Source organism: Oncorhynchus clarkii, chromosome 4 (genome assembly GCF_045791955.1).
Source record: "Oncorhynchus clarkii lewisi isolate Uvic-CL-2024 chromosome 4, UVic_Ocla_1.0, whole genome shotgun sequence".
Lineage (NCBI taxonomy): Eukaryota > Metazoa > Chordata > Actinopteri > Salmoniformes > Salmonidae > Oncorhynchus > Oncorhynchus clarkii.
Window position 1 is genome coordinate 19573042 of NC_092150.1, and position 17734 is coordinate 19590775.

General features: G+C 42.3%; 1 protein-coding gene across 1 annotated transcript in view; it reads right to left on the minus strand.

The window, feature by feature from the left end:
• LOC139406551 (ubiquitin-conjugating enzyme E2 R2-like) overlaps positions 1-17734 on the minus strand; it is a 35486-nt gene that overhangs the window by 4907 nt on the left and 12845 nt on the right. Inside the window, exons 2-3 of the mRNA XM_071149253.1 lie at positions 12440-12526; positions 5764-5861 (exon numbers count right to left, since the gene is read on the minus strand). Of these exons, the coding sequence (XP_071005354.1) occupies positions 5764-5861; positions 12440-12526 (185 nt within the window). The remainder of the gene's footprint in view (positions 1-5763; positions 5862-12439; positions 12527-17734) is intronic.

Genomic DNA, 17734 nt, shown 5'->3' on the forward strand with positions numbered 1-17734 from the left:
CCAATAGAATCCCTATACTTTAACGATGACAGCATCACCATCCTAAAGGGTGAGATCAACCCCTTTGCAGCTCATCTGCAATGTAGAGACCGGTGTATCTGTTGTGCCCCTCAACCAGAATACTGGTTGAGGGGTGGAGATGATTTAGTTAATTATTCCTTGCCCATGAACATTTGACCACCCATCGGAGATGATTGCAATACAGTCTGCTTTCTCTATGATTTGCTTGACCTTCACTTGAACTCTGCATCCAGAAAATTAGTAGATAAAGCATGTCTGGTTGGAGGGGTGTATGCTGGGGGAAGAAAATGTAGAAATCTCTTCCAATACACATTGCCTGTGAGCTTCAGAGGTGAACCAGTTGAAGACACAGGTTGAGCAAGACATTCATCAGCATTTTTCTGACTACGTTCCTCCATTGAGTCAAAATAACTTCTGATTCCAGGAGGACCATGAGCTGTTGCTATCGATAAGGTGTCTGATTCATCATTTTCGCCTTGAATAGAAGTAGAGGAACTTTTGTCAGATGTTGCTTGTTGTGAGCACTGAGGGAACTTCATGCACTTGGCCAGATGTGAAATGGAGAGTTGAAAATAAAGAGAAGCCAAGAAAAGTAATGCGAACTGGTAAAAGAGGATGATAGCAGTGCCGACTATGATGATTATGAAGAGCTATACAAATTCGACAGTCACCAGATGGGGACTTCAAATAGGCCTATGGCACATAAAGGGAACTGTAGTCTACTGTTCAGGATGTTGAATACTGACTTGTATCACGGGTGACTAATCTGTGTTCAGATTAGTTGAATGGAACCTGAAAACTGGAAACTGACTCTAGGTCTATTATACCTCTCAAATAGCCTTAATATTAACTCCTGCATAATTAAGCATTTCTTGCAGTAAAATTATACACCAAATGTAGGCAAAAATTTGACTCAGGAGTGGAGAAATATGATTTCTTTCAGCATCTTGAGAGAATGCACAGTTAGATATGTCTTTAGAGGTGCCATCTTTATCAGTATCATAAAAACTGATAGTATTTTTCAACCACAAAAGATGTATTCGAGACAACCTGAAATCTACAGCGCATTTTCTATATTAGCGAGATAGGGTTGGGTGCGGGCATCAGATTTTCACTTTATCACATATAGACAGGTAGTTGCAGATGGGTTATTAGCAATTGCGGGCAGATGAACAAACAGCCTACCTGTTAATGTGCTCCCCATTGAGTAGACTATCACTGTGACATCTAGATGGTTACTAATATTAGTTATTTCTTGTGTAGGCTGCCATTCTACTTGAAATATAATCCTGGGAGGGAAAAACAATTGACCACGTTACAAGCTACCGCAGGCGACACGTGAAATAGCTGCCAAGTGGAAAGCATTAGCACCGGCTTGTCTTGTCGTCATGCTAACTGAGGGCAGTAACGTTAGTTAATTGGCATGTCACGGTGACATCCATATGAACACCAGCTAGCGGTCTTCACAGATGAATGGGTAAAAGTTAGCTTAAAGTAAATTTGCTGTCATCGCCTGGGGACTAGCTAGCTAACTAACCTAACTCTCTAACTTCGAAAACCTCCAAATCGCATGCCCGAGAAAATGTAAATTTCTGTGTCACTTCCATCTGCAGCTGTATACCATCTATTCATAACCAACTTTTTCACACCTGTGGTCTCTCTCTGGCAGTGTTGTGTTTGAGACCACCTAAAGAGAGACCGATTCAAGACCAAGTCAAGACCAGAAAAATACAAATTCAAGACCATGATTGTCATTTTGTTAAACCACCACCATAAGAGTTCAAAATGTCCAGTATTTCTGTATTCATATTTCAGAACAACATATTCTTTAGACATTTGAAATAATGAAAAAAAATCCATGCTGAGTAAAAATAGAGCCACTCTACAAATTATTACTAACCCAAACACAGTGGGGAACAATTGGCCTTCTACGCCTTCAGAGAAGGGCTAAGGATTAATAACATGATAATAACATAATAATAATATTTTCAATGATGTTCTGATTTAATCGCATCAGTTTTTGTTGGAAAAGAAAGGGTTAACACTGAAAATAATAAAATATTCAATCAGGATTTTCCTTTGCTGGTCTCTTGGGAGATAAATCTAGCTAGGTAAGTCAGCCATCAGCTAGGCAATCAGAAGCTAGATAAAGGCATCTGCCATTCAACTGCATTAGGGCAACATTTTGGAATGACAGTGGAATCAACCAATCAAATTTTGACTTAAAAAAGTAGGACAGTATTTTACCAAAACGTATGGAAACTTGTCCCTTCTAGCTTTTGTTGTTGGTTCGTTTGCATTGGCTGCAGCAGGTGATATCAAAGAGTTTGTTGATAATTTGTTAGCTTCTCCCTTTTCAAGAATAACTTTCAACAAGAAGTTAAGTTTCAAATTATCATCATCTGGTGAGTGGAACTGTGTTTCTTATTGCAGAACGCTTCCTGTTGTTAGCCATTCCTTTGAAAATAACTTGTGTGAGAAACATTATTGCATTTAAAAAATGGAACTGACAGGAAGAATGACATTCTTTTAAAAATTCTGACAAGTGACCACTTAGATATGGTCATTTTCAAGATTTCAGGAATTCATAGAATGTTTGGGAATTACATATGCTAAGGCATCTGTGAAAATTATATAGCAAAATATAGTGGTAAAGCAGATGTGCATTTGCACAATTAATAGACTCTGCAGTAAATAAAACCGAATAAAAACCATTGTCTCGTCCAGGACCAGAGTCGACACAGACTGGTGCGCTAAAGCCAATCAGTTACAGTTGGCCTTTATACAAACAAGCCATTTGCCAAACGGACCTACCATCATTCACTTTGAATTGGACTGTGTTTACAGGCAGTTGCAACAGCGTGACTTTAGATCATTATAATGTATTTGCCAAAAGCCACAAAATAAACCTGAATGGATTTGTGCAAATATGTAAATACAACAGGAGTCCTCTTACATCTGGGAACGTTACAGTCCTATTGATCTAACAACCATGAAAAGGTAGGCTCCCTCTCATTCAGTTATGCACATCAACAACTAATGCTAGCCAGGGCAAGAGGAGATAAAATCTAACGAAGGTACATTAGATAAACCCTCAAACTGTTTCAGCTAGTTGGCCGTCAAAATCGCACTGATAAACGATGGGGAATTGTAGCCTCCTCGTCCTTCTGCAGCTTGTTGGCTAGCTTGCTAACTGCCTACTTGCAGGCACAAATGAGAAAACACCCCGCTGACAATTTGACTCGCCGTAGCAGAGCTGGTTAAGCTGTTTATCTAGACTGTTCTTGACTACTTCTTTTTTTGTCTACGTTTACCGACACCGGTAATAGTCAGCGGGTGTTGCGCATTCGTAAATTCATTAGTTGTTCTAAATGCATTAGTTGTTCTGTGCTCTGGCACACTCAGATGAGAGTGCTCTGAAATCTGAGTAGATAGCATATCTCTTGCATTCGCAAATTCACTGTTGCTAACTGGATAACAGTCATTCAAGTTCTTGCTAGCTAACCAAATGACACCCGCATCTCCATCTGTGTATAGTCACAAAAAATGAGGGGAAAAAGTCTGTCACTCACCCACTCCTCCAATGGCACGACATCCTCCTAGCAGCTAGCTAGCTAACGTTAGGCTCCGTGTTTTTAGCTTGCTACATAAATACATACGCTAGCCTATTAGCCACGTTATGACTGACTAGTGATCATTGCTCTTGCTAGTTTGATTGTATCGACATTCCCAGCCTTAGTTACATTTGTCTGTTTTTGTCCAGAATACTGAGTAATTGAAACTGAAACAGTGTATCCTGTATGGAGGCAGCAAATAATGTATCAGGCCAGCTGTGATTTACAAACTGATAGCAATATTTTTGGGACTACCAAGAAATGTATTGGTTATATTAATCATGCATTGATCTGCATCCATTTATTCAGCCAACGCCTTAGTGTACGTCATGGAACGAGTCAAATATAACCTATTTTTAAAACCGCTTATGAAGTTGGTTTTGTAGCATAAACTGGGAATTACATATATTTGACTGAAATGTTTGTCTGTTTCATATTTCCATTTTAAACATTATGTCACCGTTTATTTTGTGTGCTTAACGTGAAATGTTGTGGGAAGTAATAGCTGTACACTTTGATTGGGAAATGCTTAATGGTTATGTTTTTGTATTCTTATAATCTGGACCTACTGTCTTATTTAGAGTTTATGGACTGCTTATCCTTTAACATCATGATGTGTTTGACTGCTGTCTTTCCGTCAGCCCTATGCTGGTGGTACCTGGAGTGGTGTTGTGGTACCTGGAGAAGTGGGTATACTCAAATGTTGCCAAAAGCTCCCAAACGGCCCACCCAGTGAAGGAAAGGCACCTTGTGTGAAAAATCCTGTTTTATTATACATTTTTCAAATTTGTACTCCCAGAATCACCTTTTTTTTACAGAAAAAAATACAAAAATGTCATGGTCTAAGTCCACAACAATGCCTAAACCACATCAATCTGATTGGGGGGCCTGTCAGGGCCTGGCTCCCCAGTGGGTGGGCCTCTGTCCACCCAGGTCCATCCATGATGCAAACAGCTCATGACTAACAATTGTGCATCATAAATAGCCTACTAACCAACACTTCGGACTAAACTTTTTCAATACCTAGTTTGCATACCCACTGTTGCCTTAGTTAGCATTTACTGATAGATATCATAAATTGAAACGTTTTTCCTACCCTACCGGTTACCGATGTCATTCTTCTGTGAGCTGCTCCATGCCAAAACCAGTTGAGAGCTGTACAAGCTTGCTGCCTGGAGATGATATTCTGCTGAAACTTGGATGTGTGCGGTGCGCGCATGTGAATATATTTCACGTGCTTTGTGATTGTGTAGGCTACTTTGTGCATGATTTCTCCATTGTACTACATAATTGATAAATTGTATACCTTCACTACACTACTTTGATACGCATCAGTAGGGGTTAAGAAGTAAATGATACCCTCCACTACACCACTGGCCCTTTTTGTTTTACAAAAAGTGCACTATGATATGGTATTATGTTGCTGTCCTTTCAGAATCACCAACCTGTTACACACTGAAGGCCTACAGGTTCACCACTGTGCAAACATGTATAAAATAGATATAAAGGGTTTTAAAATACTGTATTAATGTTTCAAGAAAGGAGTGTATATATTTGGCCTGGCGAAGCAGTTTTATGCGTTCCCTGAATGGAAGCTGATAATTGAGTTTTTTACTCCGCTCTTGGCTGGTCTCGGGAAGAAATTATGAGTCCTCACTGTCTGAGACCTAGTCAAGACAGAGTACAAATGTATCCAGACGGAAACACTCAATATGTGGTCTCGGGACCACTACAACACTGCTCTATGAGCAAAGACGTGTGAGGTCATTTGTATTTACAGTAGTTGCTGCGCCACCGAGGAGACCCAATGTAGTAATTATATATCCTGCTGTGTGTGGAGTGAGTGAGAGAGAGGAAGAGAAAAAAATGAAGACAATGGAAAGTAAGATTAAATGTGTGTAAAAAGTATGTGAATCAAGTGAAAATATATTATATATTTTGTTTTATGTTTGATAAATTCCACATTTATACTAATAGTCAACCATAAATCAAAGATGAGGAGAATGGGTTGAGTGAGAGAATTATCATTGTGTGAGGGAAAGGTGTGGTGCATAGAGTGATCTAGAAGAAAAAGAAACGCACACCTATTAAGACGAGATGCTGGCTAGCGGAGTAGTGCATAGAGTACCTGACATTCTGTGTAGGGTTCCATCTCTCAGAGGGCAGCTCTCCGCTCTGGGGGTCGTCCACTGGGGGGTGCAGGATGGAGATACACACGTCCCCGTTCTACAGGAACACAAACAGGTCAGTTACCAGCAATACATTTGTGACACTGCCACATATCTAACAGTGCGCAAATCAAGAAAATGTCTCAGGAGGAGATGCAAACCCTTCTGCCAAATGGTCCCTTTCATGAACTACAGCTAGGCTCTGAGCCTGAGGACATGAACCAACAGCACTCGGGTGTCCCTATCCAAATTACGCCCATCTTTGGTTCATTCGTCACAATGAGAAATCCTGTGGGGGAAATAACTTTATTGCTCAGCTCACTGTATATCTCAGACCATGAAGAGGAAGGGGAAAGCGGGGATGAACAGAGTGAGGAGCCACCAAAATCAGCATACTCTGAGGGAGGAAATTGAGTTGGTCAGCAATAATCTTTATAAATGACTAACAACAGTTAATGGTCTTGTGGATGATTTTAAGAACATTGGTGAGTGCCATAAATAGAGGAAAGCATGAGAGGCTATGTCAATGCAAAAATTTACAAAATGGAGAACCACAAAGGATTCCAAAAACAACTGGAACAAGGGGTGTTTGAATGCATCTTGAGGAGGGATGAGAAATGGAAAAATGAGGTGCACAAACTCAAGACCTACCACTAGTATTCCTGGTCCTGGTGCATTTGGCCTAGGCACCCCAGGTCTGAGCACCCTGGCTGGTTCACAAGGCCATGCTTCAGGCGCCAATAATTTCTCCACACCTCCAATCTGCATGGAGTTCCCTCGCTTTGATGGTTCCAAGGAGATCTCAGATATCTTGAACTTTTTGAAGCAATGTGACAATTTCCTATCCGTGAGACCTATGTCAAACCCTGAGCTGATGGGGACCCTATCTAATGTTCTCAAAGGACCAGCCAGGAGCTGGTGGATGGCAGAAAATAAGAAAATCACCACCTGGGTGAAGCTCAGAGGCGTTCCAAGTAGCATTTTTGCCAACTGACTACTTAACAGAGGTAGAGAAGAAACTAAGAGATATGGTTCAACTTCCAACTCAGTCTTTGAGGGACTTTGCTTATGATTTCCGGGCATTTTGTTTGAAGTGGAAGCCTAACATCACAGAACCAGAGCTGGAGAGAAAGTTCTCAACTGTAACCCTCGGGTGGCGGTCTGCTTCAGAGGAACAGTGGGGGTCAGGAATTTCCAATATGAAGCGGTACTTGATACAGGTTGTACTTTCACCCTGATGCAGAAAAGCCTCTGTCAGAAAATCACATGTTCAGGAGAGCAGTTGTGTGAGAACCAAAGTTCTCCCCTGGCAGATGGGAAAGTGCATGGTGCTTTGGAAAAAGTTCAGCTCCTTTACAACTGGCATACCAGCATGTGGTCTTTGGAAATGTTCATCTTAGAGGATGACCATTTGGCGTTTCCTATTATCTTGGGTCTTGACTTCCTCACCAAGACCAAAACCATAATAGACCTTGGGGAAAATAAGTATGGGGTATGGAATCAAAGAAAATACTTGTATTTATTTTTTCCTTTGAGGCTCAAGCCCAGTGAGGTCATACCGGGGAAACAAGAGCACGAAAATATGGAACAACCAACCAAGTACATGTCGTGGCCATAGGTTTTGAGAAGGACACAAATATTAATTTCCACAAAGTTTGCTGCTTCAGTGTCTTTAGATATTTTTGTCAGATGTTACTATGGAATAGTGAAGAATAATTACACGCATTTCATAAGTGTCAAAGGCTATAATTGACAATTACATGAAGTTGATGCAAAGAGTCAATATTTGCAGTGTTGGCCCTTCTTTTTCAAGACCTCTGCAATCCGCCCTGGCATGCTGTCAATTAACTTCTGGGCCACATCCTGACTGATGACAGCCCATTCTTGCATAATCAATGCTTGGAGTTTGTTAGAATGTGTGGGTTTAGGTTTTCAATGGGATTAAGTTCTGGTGAGTTTCCTGGCCATGGACCCAAAATATCAATGTTTTATTCCCCGAGCCACTTAGTTATCACTTTTGCCTTATGGCAAGGTGCTCCATCATGCTGGAAAAGGCATTGTTCGTCACCAAACTGTTCCTGGATGGTGAAGTTGCTCTCGGAGGATGTGTTGGTACCATTCTTCATTCAGCCTTGTCCTCGTCAACACTCACACCTGTGTTAACGAGAGAATCACTGACATGATGTCAGCTGGTTCTTTTGTGGCAGGGCTGAAATGCAGTGGAAATGTTTTTTGGGGATTCAGTTCATTTGCATGGCAAAGAGGAATTTTGCAATTAATTGCAATCCATCTGATGACTCTTCATAACATTCTGGAGTATATGCAAATTGCCATCATACAAACTAAGGCAGGGAACTTTGTGAAAATTAATAAACTTTTGACCACGACTGTACATGGCTGTGCCTACTACACCCCCGACAATCCTAGAAGATCCAGTGTTCTGCTCTTTTCGCCAACTTGCAGTCAGAGGTTCAATTCCTCTTCCAATCACGGCCCTGTGTGTTCTGGTAGACTGGGGAAAACCACGGTTGAGGCACACAAGATCTACACCAAAGACAAAGTCTCAGTCCGCTTCAGGGACTACAGAGTGTCACCCTACAAGATAAATATTATTGTAGATAAAGTGGAAGAAATGGGACAAAATCCTTGAGCCTTCACAATCTGCTTGGGCTGCTCCTGTAGTGCTGGTGGGGAAACCGGATGGTTCCCAGAGGTCCTGCACTGACTTCAGAGGGATGAATGCAAAGACACACAAGGATGCTTATCATTTGCCCATCATGTACAACCTCCTGGAGTCTACATGGAGCTTCTGATTTCATTGCCCTGGATCTGAAGTCAGGGTATTGTCAAGTAGCAATGGTTGAGGAGAGAAAGGCCAAGACAGCGATCATCACTCAGATAGGTCTTTATCAGTTCAAAGCGATGCCGTTTGGGCGTAAGAACGCCGGTGCTACCTTCCAGCGCCTAATGGAGAAAGTTCTGGGGAACCTGAGAGGGCAGATCTGTTTTGTCTACATTCTGTTATATGACTGTGTTCTCTCCCACCCAGAGCAACCTGTGAAAGACTTGGAGGCTGTGTTCTCAATGCTTCATGACGCTAAGGTATTCAAAGACCAGCTGAAGTTCTTGAGTCACATTGTGAGAGGTGTTGAGACAGATCCGGCCAAAATGACAGTGATGACGGACTATCCGGTTCTACAGGACCTCAAAAGTCTACACAGGTTTCTTGAGCTGGTAAGCCTGGTACTTCAAATTCATTCCCCACTTTGCAGATGTAGCATCCCCTCTGAATCGGCTTAAGGGAAAAGAAGTGGTCTGGAAATGGATTGAATGAGTGCCAGAACAGTTTTGAGCATTTGGAGCAGGCTCTTGTTAATGCACCAGTGTTGGCTCAGCCAGACCTATCACAGACATTCCAAGTCCAAACAGATGCCAGTGATGTAGATTCTGTGTGGTCCTCACTCAACTGACGGAAGGTGGAGAAAGAGTCATTGCATATGCCTCACGGAATTAAAGTAGCTGAATGCAACTTCTCAACATCGGAAAAGGAGTGCCTCACAGTGGTGTGGGCAATCGAAAAGGGGAGGCATTATCTTGAGGGGGTTGAGATGGATGTATTTAATGATCACTCGGCACTTACATGGGTGTTCAACAGCCCCAAAATGTCTTCCAGGCTTACACGCTGGATGTTGCGCCTTCATGAATTCCAGTTCAGAGTGAATTACCGGAATGGGCATCAGAACATTGTTCCTGATGCTCTGTCCAGAGCAGTGGCTCCAGCAGCAAGCCAAGTAGCATACGTTGTAGGCACCACCACTCAAAGCCTCTGCAGTCTTCCCACCTCTATTGCTGAGATTGCTGAAACTCAAGCTCAGGAACAAGAGGTTAGTGACCTTAGGAAGAACAAAGAAGCTTCCAGTGAGCATCCAGGTCAGATTGGATTCGAAGTACTCCAAGGAATCCTGTACAGGAGGATCCCTGTTAAAAGAAGAAGTCAATAAACATCAACTTGTGGTAACCAAAAGGCCTTGACTCCCTTTATCTGGATTACTTTTATGGCCTTCCACTGGTCTGCCATCTTGGACAGATGAAGACTCTTTTTCACATCTTGGAGTTTGCCAGGACGTATGGGAACATTTGAAGGCCTGTACAGTTTGCCAACAATACACACCTTCACCCAATTAGGAGTCCCTCAGTATCTCATATCTGATTGTGGACCCCAATTCTTAGGAACGGTTATGGAGGATATTTGTAAGTCATGGGGGGGTGACACACAAGTTCACCACAAGTTACCGTCCACAAGCCAATCTTATAGAGAGAGACAATTGTACCATCAAGACTCTGACTGCCTCTTTTGTAAAAGATCATCACCAGAACTGGCCTAAATGGATTTCTGAGTTCCGTTAAACCATCAACACAGCAAAACATGAAACAATCAGAAAGATCCCTGCGGAGCTTTCCGTGGAGAGGAATCTCCAAGGGCCTCTGGAGAGGATGATCTCAACAGCTCCATCTCCGCACCAGCCGCCTTACAACCTCAGAGACAGCAGGCAATGGCAAAAGAAGTCAAACGGAAAGTGGGCATTTGCCTGGCCAGACAAACCAAATACTATAACACCTGCAAGAAACATGCACACTTCCTGTCGGGAGATTTGGTCTGGGTAAAGGCACGTCCACTTTCTAAAGCATCTAACTATTTCGTCCATTGCCGGTCCGGCAATGATTCTGTCATATGTTAAAATAATTCCATTCTGTATGGATGATAGAGATTGTGGCCTAAAAAGAGCGCTACTGCTTTAAAAAGGGCAGCCGAAAAAGGTATGAATGAGGAATTGAGGAACAGAGGGGAGGTGGGTTTTTCCATAGCGTACCTGGGAGATGAAGACACCGGATAAACCGCATAGGCACCAGTTACAAATTGCAAGATGAGAACTGAAGCCTGCAAAACACAGTCTGTGCCTTCCTTTGTTGGGATGTAATCGTTTGGCACTGGGAACGTGTTCCTGAAATGTGATTATTTCCTTGTTTGGGATTAACTAAATGGATCACAGAGAAAGTTTAATGAGTGGACATGACTTCTAAACTCCGGGGAGATCCGTCCTTTTTCCCCCTCATTGTTTTTGTGATCATCCACTGCTGGCTATCTGTTTGCTTTCTGGGGGGGAAATACTATTTAAAGACTTAACTGAACTGAATTATCTAAAGGGGATCAAAAAGGGGAAAATGAAGAACAGACTTATAAATTTATAATTTACTGGTTGGGCGAAACTCAATAGGCTTTTATTATTCATTGTGTTTACTTGATAGCTACCTACATAAATAGCTAGCTAGAACAAAGTGTTAATAGGATAAAAAATAAAAGTTGTCCAGTAGGCATCTACAGAGGGAGCTAAGAGCTGTGTTGTCATTTGTCATTTCCCATCTGAACTTGAGTTTAACCAAAACAAGGTTATTGGGTCATTGTGATGGTTATTGAATATTTGGGTGTGTTTGCTAAAATTATGCATTTAAATTATAGTATTTGTGGAGGTTATTTTGTTATCCTTTTATTTCTGAAGCATATAATTTGTGTTGAAGATAGGGTTTGTGTTGTTTTTTTGAAATCCATATTATTTAAATTGACAAAACACCCATAATCCGTTGTTTTTCTTGCTATAAACCCTCCTTAAAAAGTCGATTAAGTGTGATTGTTATACATTACGCAACTGGTGGGTCTGATCCTGAATGCTGATCGGTTAAAACCACATTCCAGGGCCTCCCGGGTGGCGCAGTGGTTAAGGTTAGGGTTAGGGAGGGATTGGTCGGTAGGGATCTCCTTGTCTCATCGCGCACCAGCGACTCCTGTGGCGGGCCGGGCGCAGTGCGCGCTAGCCAAGGTTGCCAGGTGCACGGTGTAGCCTCCGACACATTGGTGCGGCTGGCTTCCGGGTTGGATGCGCGCTGTGTTAAGAAGCAGTACGGCTGGTTGGGTTGTGTATCGGAGGACGCATGACATTCAGCCTTCGTCTCTCCCGAGCCCGTACGGGAGTTGTAGCAATGAGACAAGATAGTAGCTACTACAACAATTGGATACCACGAAATTGGGGAGAAAAAGGGGTAAAAATTATTAAAATAAATAAAAAAACACATTCCAGCCGATGTCTATTCCACAAGTTACCACCGGCTAAATCTGTGACGTTGATGCCAATTTACTCTGTTCCATTGGACTGCACAATCCACTGTCTCATCAGCCCAGCCAGGCAATTTGTATTGATCAATGATTAGTTATTAGTTAGGAACTTCCCTCACCTGGTTGTCCAAACTTTTGACTAGTTTTGTGTGTGTATCTGTGTATCTATATATATATATATATATTTATCATGTCATTGCTTACATGTATGCATAAATAAGACCTAATAGATGCCAAGTCTTGGTCATGATATGGTTTCAGTTTTTCTAAATTGTTTGACACCCCTCACCTACACTAGGCCACTGTTAAAGTATATGATAGCAACAGAGTCAAAGTATTTATAATAGAACATAACAAGTTAAGGCTATTCAGAGACAAAAGGACGTTGGACTATTATATAGGGGAAAAGTCAAAGAAAGAGATGATTGTGTAATGACAGATAGGGTGAGTGTTGTTCTTTCTCTTACCTCGTAGATGTTGGGGTGCCACATCTTGGTGAGGAAGCGGAAGGCCGGAGGAGAGTAGGGATAGTCGATGGGGAACTTGATCTGAGCCTGAGAGAAAAAGAGCACACTAATTAGTGATGCAAGAGGCAGAGGCCAGCTGAATAAGGTGCAAGAGTATAACTCTGGTCAAATATCTAGTCATAACTACTTTATTTAGGCCCGTCTTAGCTTGGTACCAGATCAGTATGCTTAAGTCAACTCCTCTATCATTGTCATGCCATAGACATTGGAGTCGAGGCTATGGGTAATTTCCATTCAAAACGACCGATGAGCACCAACATGTGCTCAGTTTTGAAATGTATAGGATTGGCCTGAGTAGGTGGGGCGGGGCCAAGTGCAAGTGGATCTTTCCAAATTCAACAGACATGCATTGCATTATCCTGCCTGATAATAGCTCATTTCCAATTTGATAACATTTCTCTACTCTGAATAGAATAGGAATGGAGTTACAGGCCTACTCAGGCTGGTTATAGGTCGACTATCACATTCAACCTATACCGTAGTAGACCATATAGCCCATCTATCAGAAACGGGTAATTTGGTTCCATTTCAACATATTTATTAGTGAAACCAAAGTGCTCTAACATATATAAATGAAATCCAATAGCCTAGTACACACACACCAAACATTTTCAAAAATGTTCAAATCAAAAGGCTATTGCACAGAAAAACTTAGTCGGGTGCATCGGAAATTCAGAACTGCTGGAAAGAAACATAATAAACTAAAGCACTGATCATTGGGAACGAGATCAGAATGACTGCTAAGGCTTGATCCATAAATGAAATAGGTAGCCTACAAAAACAATCCATATGTTCTAATCAAAAAGCCTGACTAATATGTCATCAATAACACAGCCACATCCAGAGTCCCCGGGGCTGAAACATTCAGAAAAAAAGATGGTTTATTTAATTTTTTAAAGCTCCGACGAAGGCTAATAGAACAAGAAACACTTTTCAGTGAGAAAACAGAACCCCCCCCCCCCCTGATGTAGCCTACAATGCAACACTCATGATCATTTTAAGGAAAATAAAAACTACTAATCCGGGTGTACACTACATGACTTCATGATTTAGCTGTTCCATTCCCAGAACAGTTTTTGAAATCGTCACCAACCCTCATCTTAATGTGACAGAGTCAGAGACGCAATCAGAGGAGAAGGGTCCAACTGCAGCCCGCAATTCAGGGCATTCAAACACCTCTTTATACATCTATTTGTACATTTTTAAGCTAGGACTCCAGTACATAGGCGGTAGGCAGGGGCACACCAGTACAGTAGATGGCGGTAATGCACCATAAAGTTGGAGGCCAACCACCAATAAACCCCACAGAAGAAGAGGCGGCTAGTACATACCGGTAGTATCCTTCACACCTGTCGCATTGTTTTCCCGCAGTTCTGTTTAACGACGGCGAGGGCAGGTGTTCGGCAGACGGGAGCGAAGGACACTATGAGCTAGCTAGTCCTAAGAAGTACTCTGTTAAGAGCAAAACCAGGAGTGATACCATGTGGTAGCTAGCAAGCTAATTAGCACAAAGTGTAGCGAACAAACTGTTGCCCTCACCTCGCGCCTGCTGTGTATTGGAGCAGCAAGCTAGCACACAGTGTTGCCCCAACCTGCCGCATGCTGTGCGAGAGGGAGGTGGGGGTGACAGGTAGTGTCCTTCAGCTCCCACCTGGTCGGGAACTGTTTCCCAGCAGTTCTGTTAACGACAGTGTTTGGCATGCAGGGGCAAAGGACATTGTCTACCGGTGTCACTCATGCTAGCTAGCAAATAAGATTCCAGTACACAGTAGGCGAAAAAAAAAAAAAAAAAAAAAAAAAAAACTTTTATTTCCCTTTTGACCCACATTCGAAAGTGTCACACAAACATGAAAATGTCATGCTCATTCATGCAGGAACCAATGAGATGCTTGAGGGGGCGGTGTTCATGAAAGAACCAATGGGATGCAGGAACGCCCCGAATTGCGGGCTGGGAGGAGGAGGGGGGGTGTTTGTTTCCTCTCACTAGGGCTGTTCCCACCCCCCAAAAAATCTTGGTCGACCGAAAGTTGTCTGTTCTTTCAACCAATCGATTGCTAAACATTTTTAAGCATGTGTTTTTCAATAGACACCCCATGTGCTTTAATAAAATGAACTATATGCATTGAGCTTGTCTGATGCTTTAACCTTACGGTTTGATGCCTCAAGTATACGCCAGAGATCCAGAAGAAAAAAAACCTGACCCAACTATCCTCCTCCCGCTCCTTCTGGCTTTCAGATTCTGCCATCACTCTCCGGAAGTTGCTTGTAATAACAGAGTCAGCATTCATGTGGAATGAAAATGTATCTTATCATTTCTACCGATCTGCAAGGCATGTGAAACAGATTACTTTAAATTTACAATAATGTCTTCTTATCTCAAAATCATTGTCATGTGGTTAATCAAAATTCTATCCAAATCTAAATAAAAATGATAAACCTAAAAAGTAACTTCTGTTGCAATTGCCAACTATGTGAAAAGAGCCTCCATAAAGGCAACAAATAAAAACATTGCAGCCTGCAGGTAAAACGACCTTGAAACATTGTATCACCTATTTAACTGGGTTCTGCCCAAAGCTTGCACTAGTAAACTTTCAACATTGTATAAAATATTCTGGGCCCTAAGTCCCGGCACTTCAAATGTTCTACTGCTTGAGCTCCTGTTCCACTTCTAGAATATTAGCTCAAAAGTATTGTGGCGAGGGCCTCCCGAGTGGCGCAGTGGTTTAAGGCACGTTGTCCGGATTATGGGAGGGTTTGGCCGGCAGGGATGTCCTTGTCCCATCGTGCACTAGCAATTCCAATAGCAGGCCGAGCGAAGTGCACGCTGACACGGTCACCAGGTGCACAGTGTTTCCTCCGACACATTGGTGTGGCTGGCATCCAGGTTAAGTGGGCATTGTGTGAAGAAGCAGTGCGGCTTGGTTGGGTTGTGTTTCGGAGGACGCACGGCTCTCAACCTTCGCCTCTCCCGAGTCCATACGGGAGTTGCAGCGATGAGACAAGACTAACTACTAATTGGATACCACAAAATTGGGGAGAAAATGGGGTATACATTAATTTTTTTATATATATTTTTTTACATTAAATAATTATTGTGGTGCTCCTGCACCTAAATATAAACAGTACCAGAACCTATTTCAGTCCAAGTCAAGCAGCCTATTGTATGACGTTTCCACTGGATCAGAGCATTACATTTTTCCCTTTCACTCCGAGTGGTTATCGAAAGGGAGAGAGCTCAAAAGATTTTTCTAATACTTTGAGGAACTATTGTAATTCTCAATGGATGTAAAACAGATTTTGTTTGCTTGCTGTTTGAGGTGAAGAAAACATTACTTTGAGTGGTGGTGTGTTAAGCCAATCAGAAATACTATCAGATCCCCAAATGGGCACATTTATATGCCTACATTTGCGAGCAGGCCAGGTAGGACCACTTCTATGTGTGCGCATCTTTACTCAACATTGTCTTTTGTTTGCAGTGCTCCTGTCAATGACTAAATTGACAGAACGGATGGAATTAAATAAACCAAAACTTGTTTCTCACAAATGTAACATAGGTTGTGCACTCCTCAAACAATGTGTCCACTCCGTGTCCACTGGTGAAATATGATCTACACTAAACAATCAAACGCAAACAACTCCCACAACAAAGTTATGAAACAATGAATGTGCACAAATTGCAGGAGAGAGCGCATTCTGGAGAGAGAAGTGTATTGTGCATCTGGGAGCATGGTCAATCCGACATCTGCATTGGCCATGCGGCACATACAGTGATATGGCCTCAGAAGTCAGGGCATTCATACGTCTTGCGCTTTGTGGAACAGTTCAAAGCTGTTGTCAAGGAAGTGATGGTGATGTGGTACAGAGCACGATTTGGCCTCTGCAATTGATACACCCTCCATATGAAGCCTCAGACCACATTGTAGAATCAAGCATACATTAGCTTTTAGTCTAGACCTCCGCGACAGATAGACAGATAGACCAGTGGACTAATTGGGGTCAACCAGGTTAGTCTCGAGATAATAACTTATTTTTCAAGAGGGAGGGGCAGAACATGCAAGGGGTGGGGGTTGTGCACAAACTCCACACAAGCCTTCGCCGACATTAGACCATTACTTGTGGCCTACTGCTGATTGCATTGTACGAGCCCTTAGTGACTAGCAAATGGAACAGGGGGATGTTGCCATATCTACCAGGCCCATACAACATCAAGCCCAGAGTGGAAAGCCTGACACAGGCCTAATATAATCCTGTTAGCTTGTAAAAGTCTGGGGCAATGCCTCCAAACTGGCTCGGGTCCAGAATGACTGGGGTTCACGTAAACACTCCACATACAGACAGAGACGGGCAACACAACACAGGGACAACAGCCTTGCAGCTTACATACCAGCCTAGCTCCAGCTAGCATAGCACTCAGTGAGGGTGCTGAGGCCAGTGGAAACAGAGGGACATTTAAGCCCCGTCTTGTGAGCTCTGAGTGCAATATATAAAAGCATGTGGCTTATTAAAGCAGGAAGAGGAGTCCCTGTAAGATGGTAATGGCATAACATTTCACCACGCGGCTTATAAAGGGCCTTTCACACTTTCCCTGTCCACATAGAGCCACGACATGGATCTCAATAGAACACACTCATACTCTGCCCAACATAGCCTACTTTCTGCCTGATCATAGGAATGGAACAAAGACACACACGTTATAAAACAACATACGATGCCATCACAACACACTAGATGCAACCCACACTACACATAACCCAGGGTTTTATTTATTTGCATGAGTTAAATGAATAAAATATAGAAAATGGCTGATCCAGGCAGGACTCTTGGTCAAAAATCCCTGTAATTTATCATGCATGCTTTTTATACCAACTTCTTGGTATATCTGAAAGGGGTAGGGGGTAAACAAAAAAAAAAAGCATTTCAAGGTCCTGGAGTGGCCTAGCCAGTCTCCAGATCTCAACCCCATAGAAAATCTTTGGAGGCAGTTGAAAGTCTGTGTTGCCCAGCAACAGCCCCAAAACATCACTGCTCTAGAGGAGATTTGCATGGAGGAATGGGCCAAAATACCAGCAACAGTGTGGGAAAACCTTGTGAAGACTTACAGAAAATGTTTGACCTCTGTCATTGCCAACAAAGGGTATATAACAAAGTATTGAGAAACTTTTGTTATTAACCAAATACTTATTTTCCACCATAATTTGCAAATAAATTCATAAAAAAATCCTACAATGTGATTTT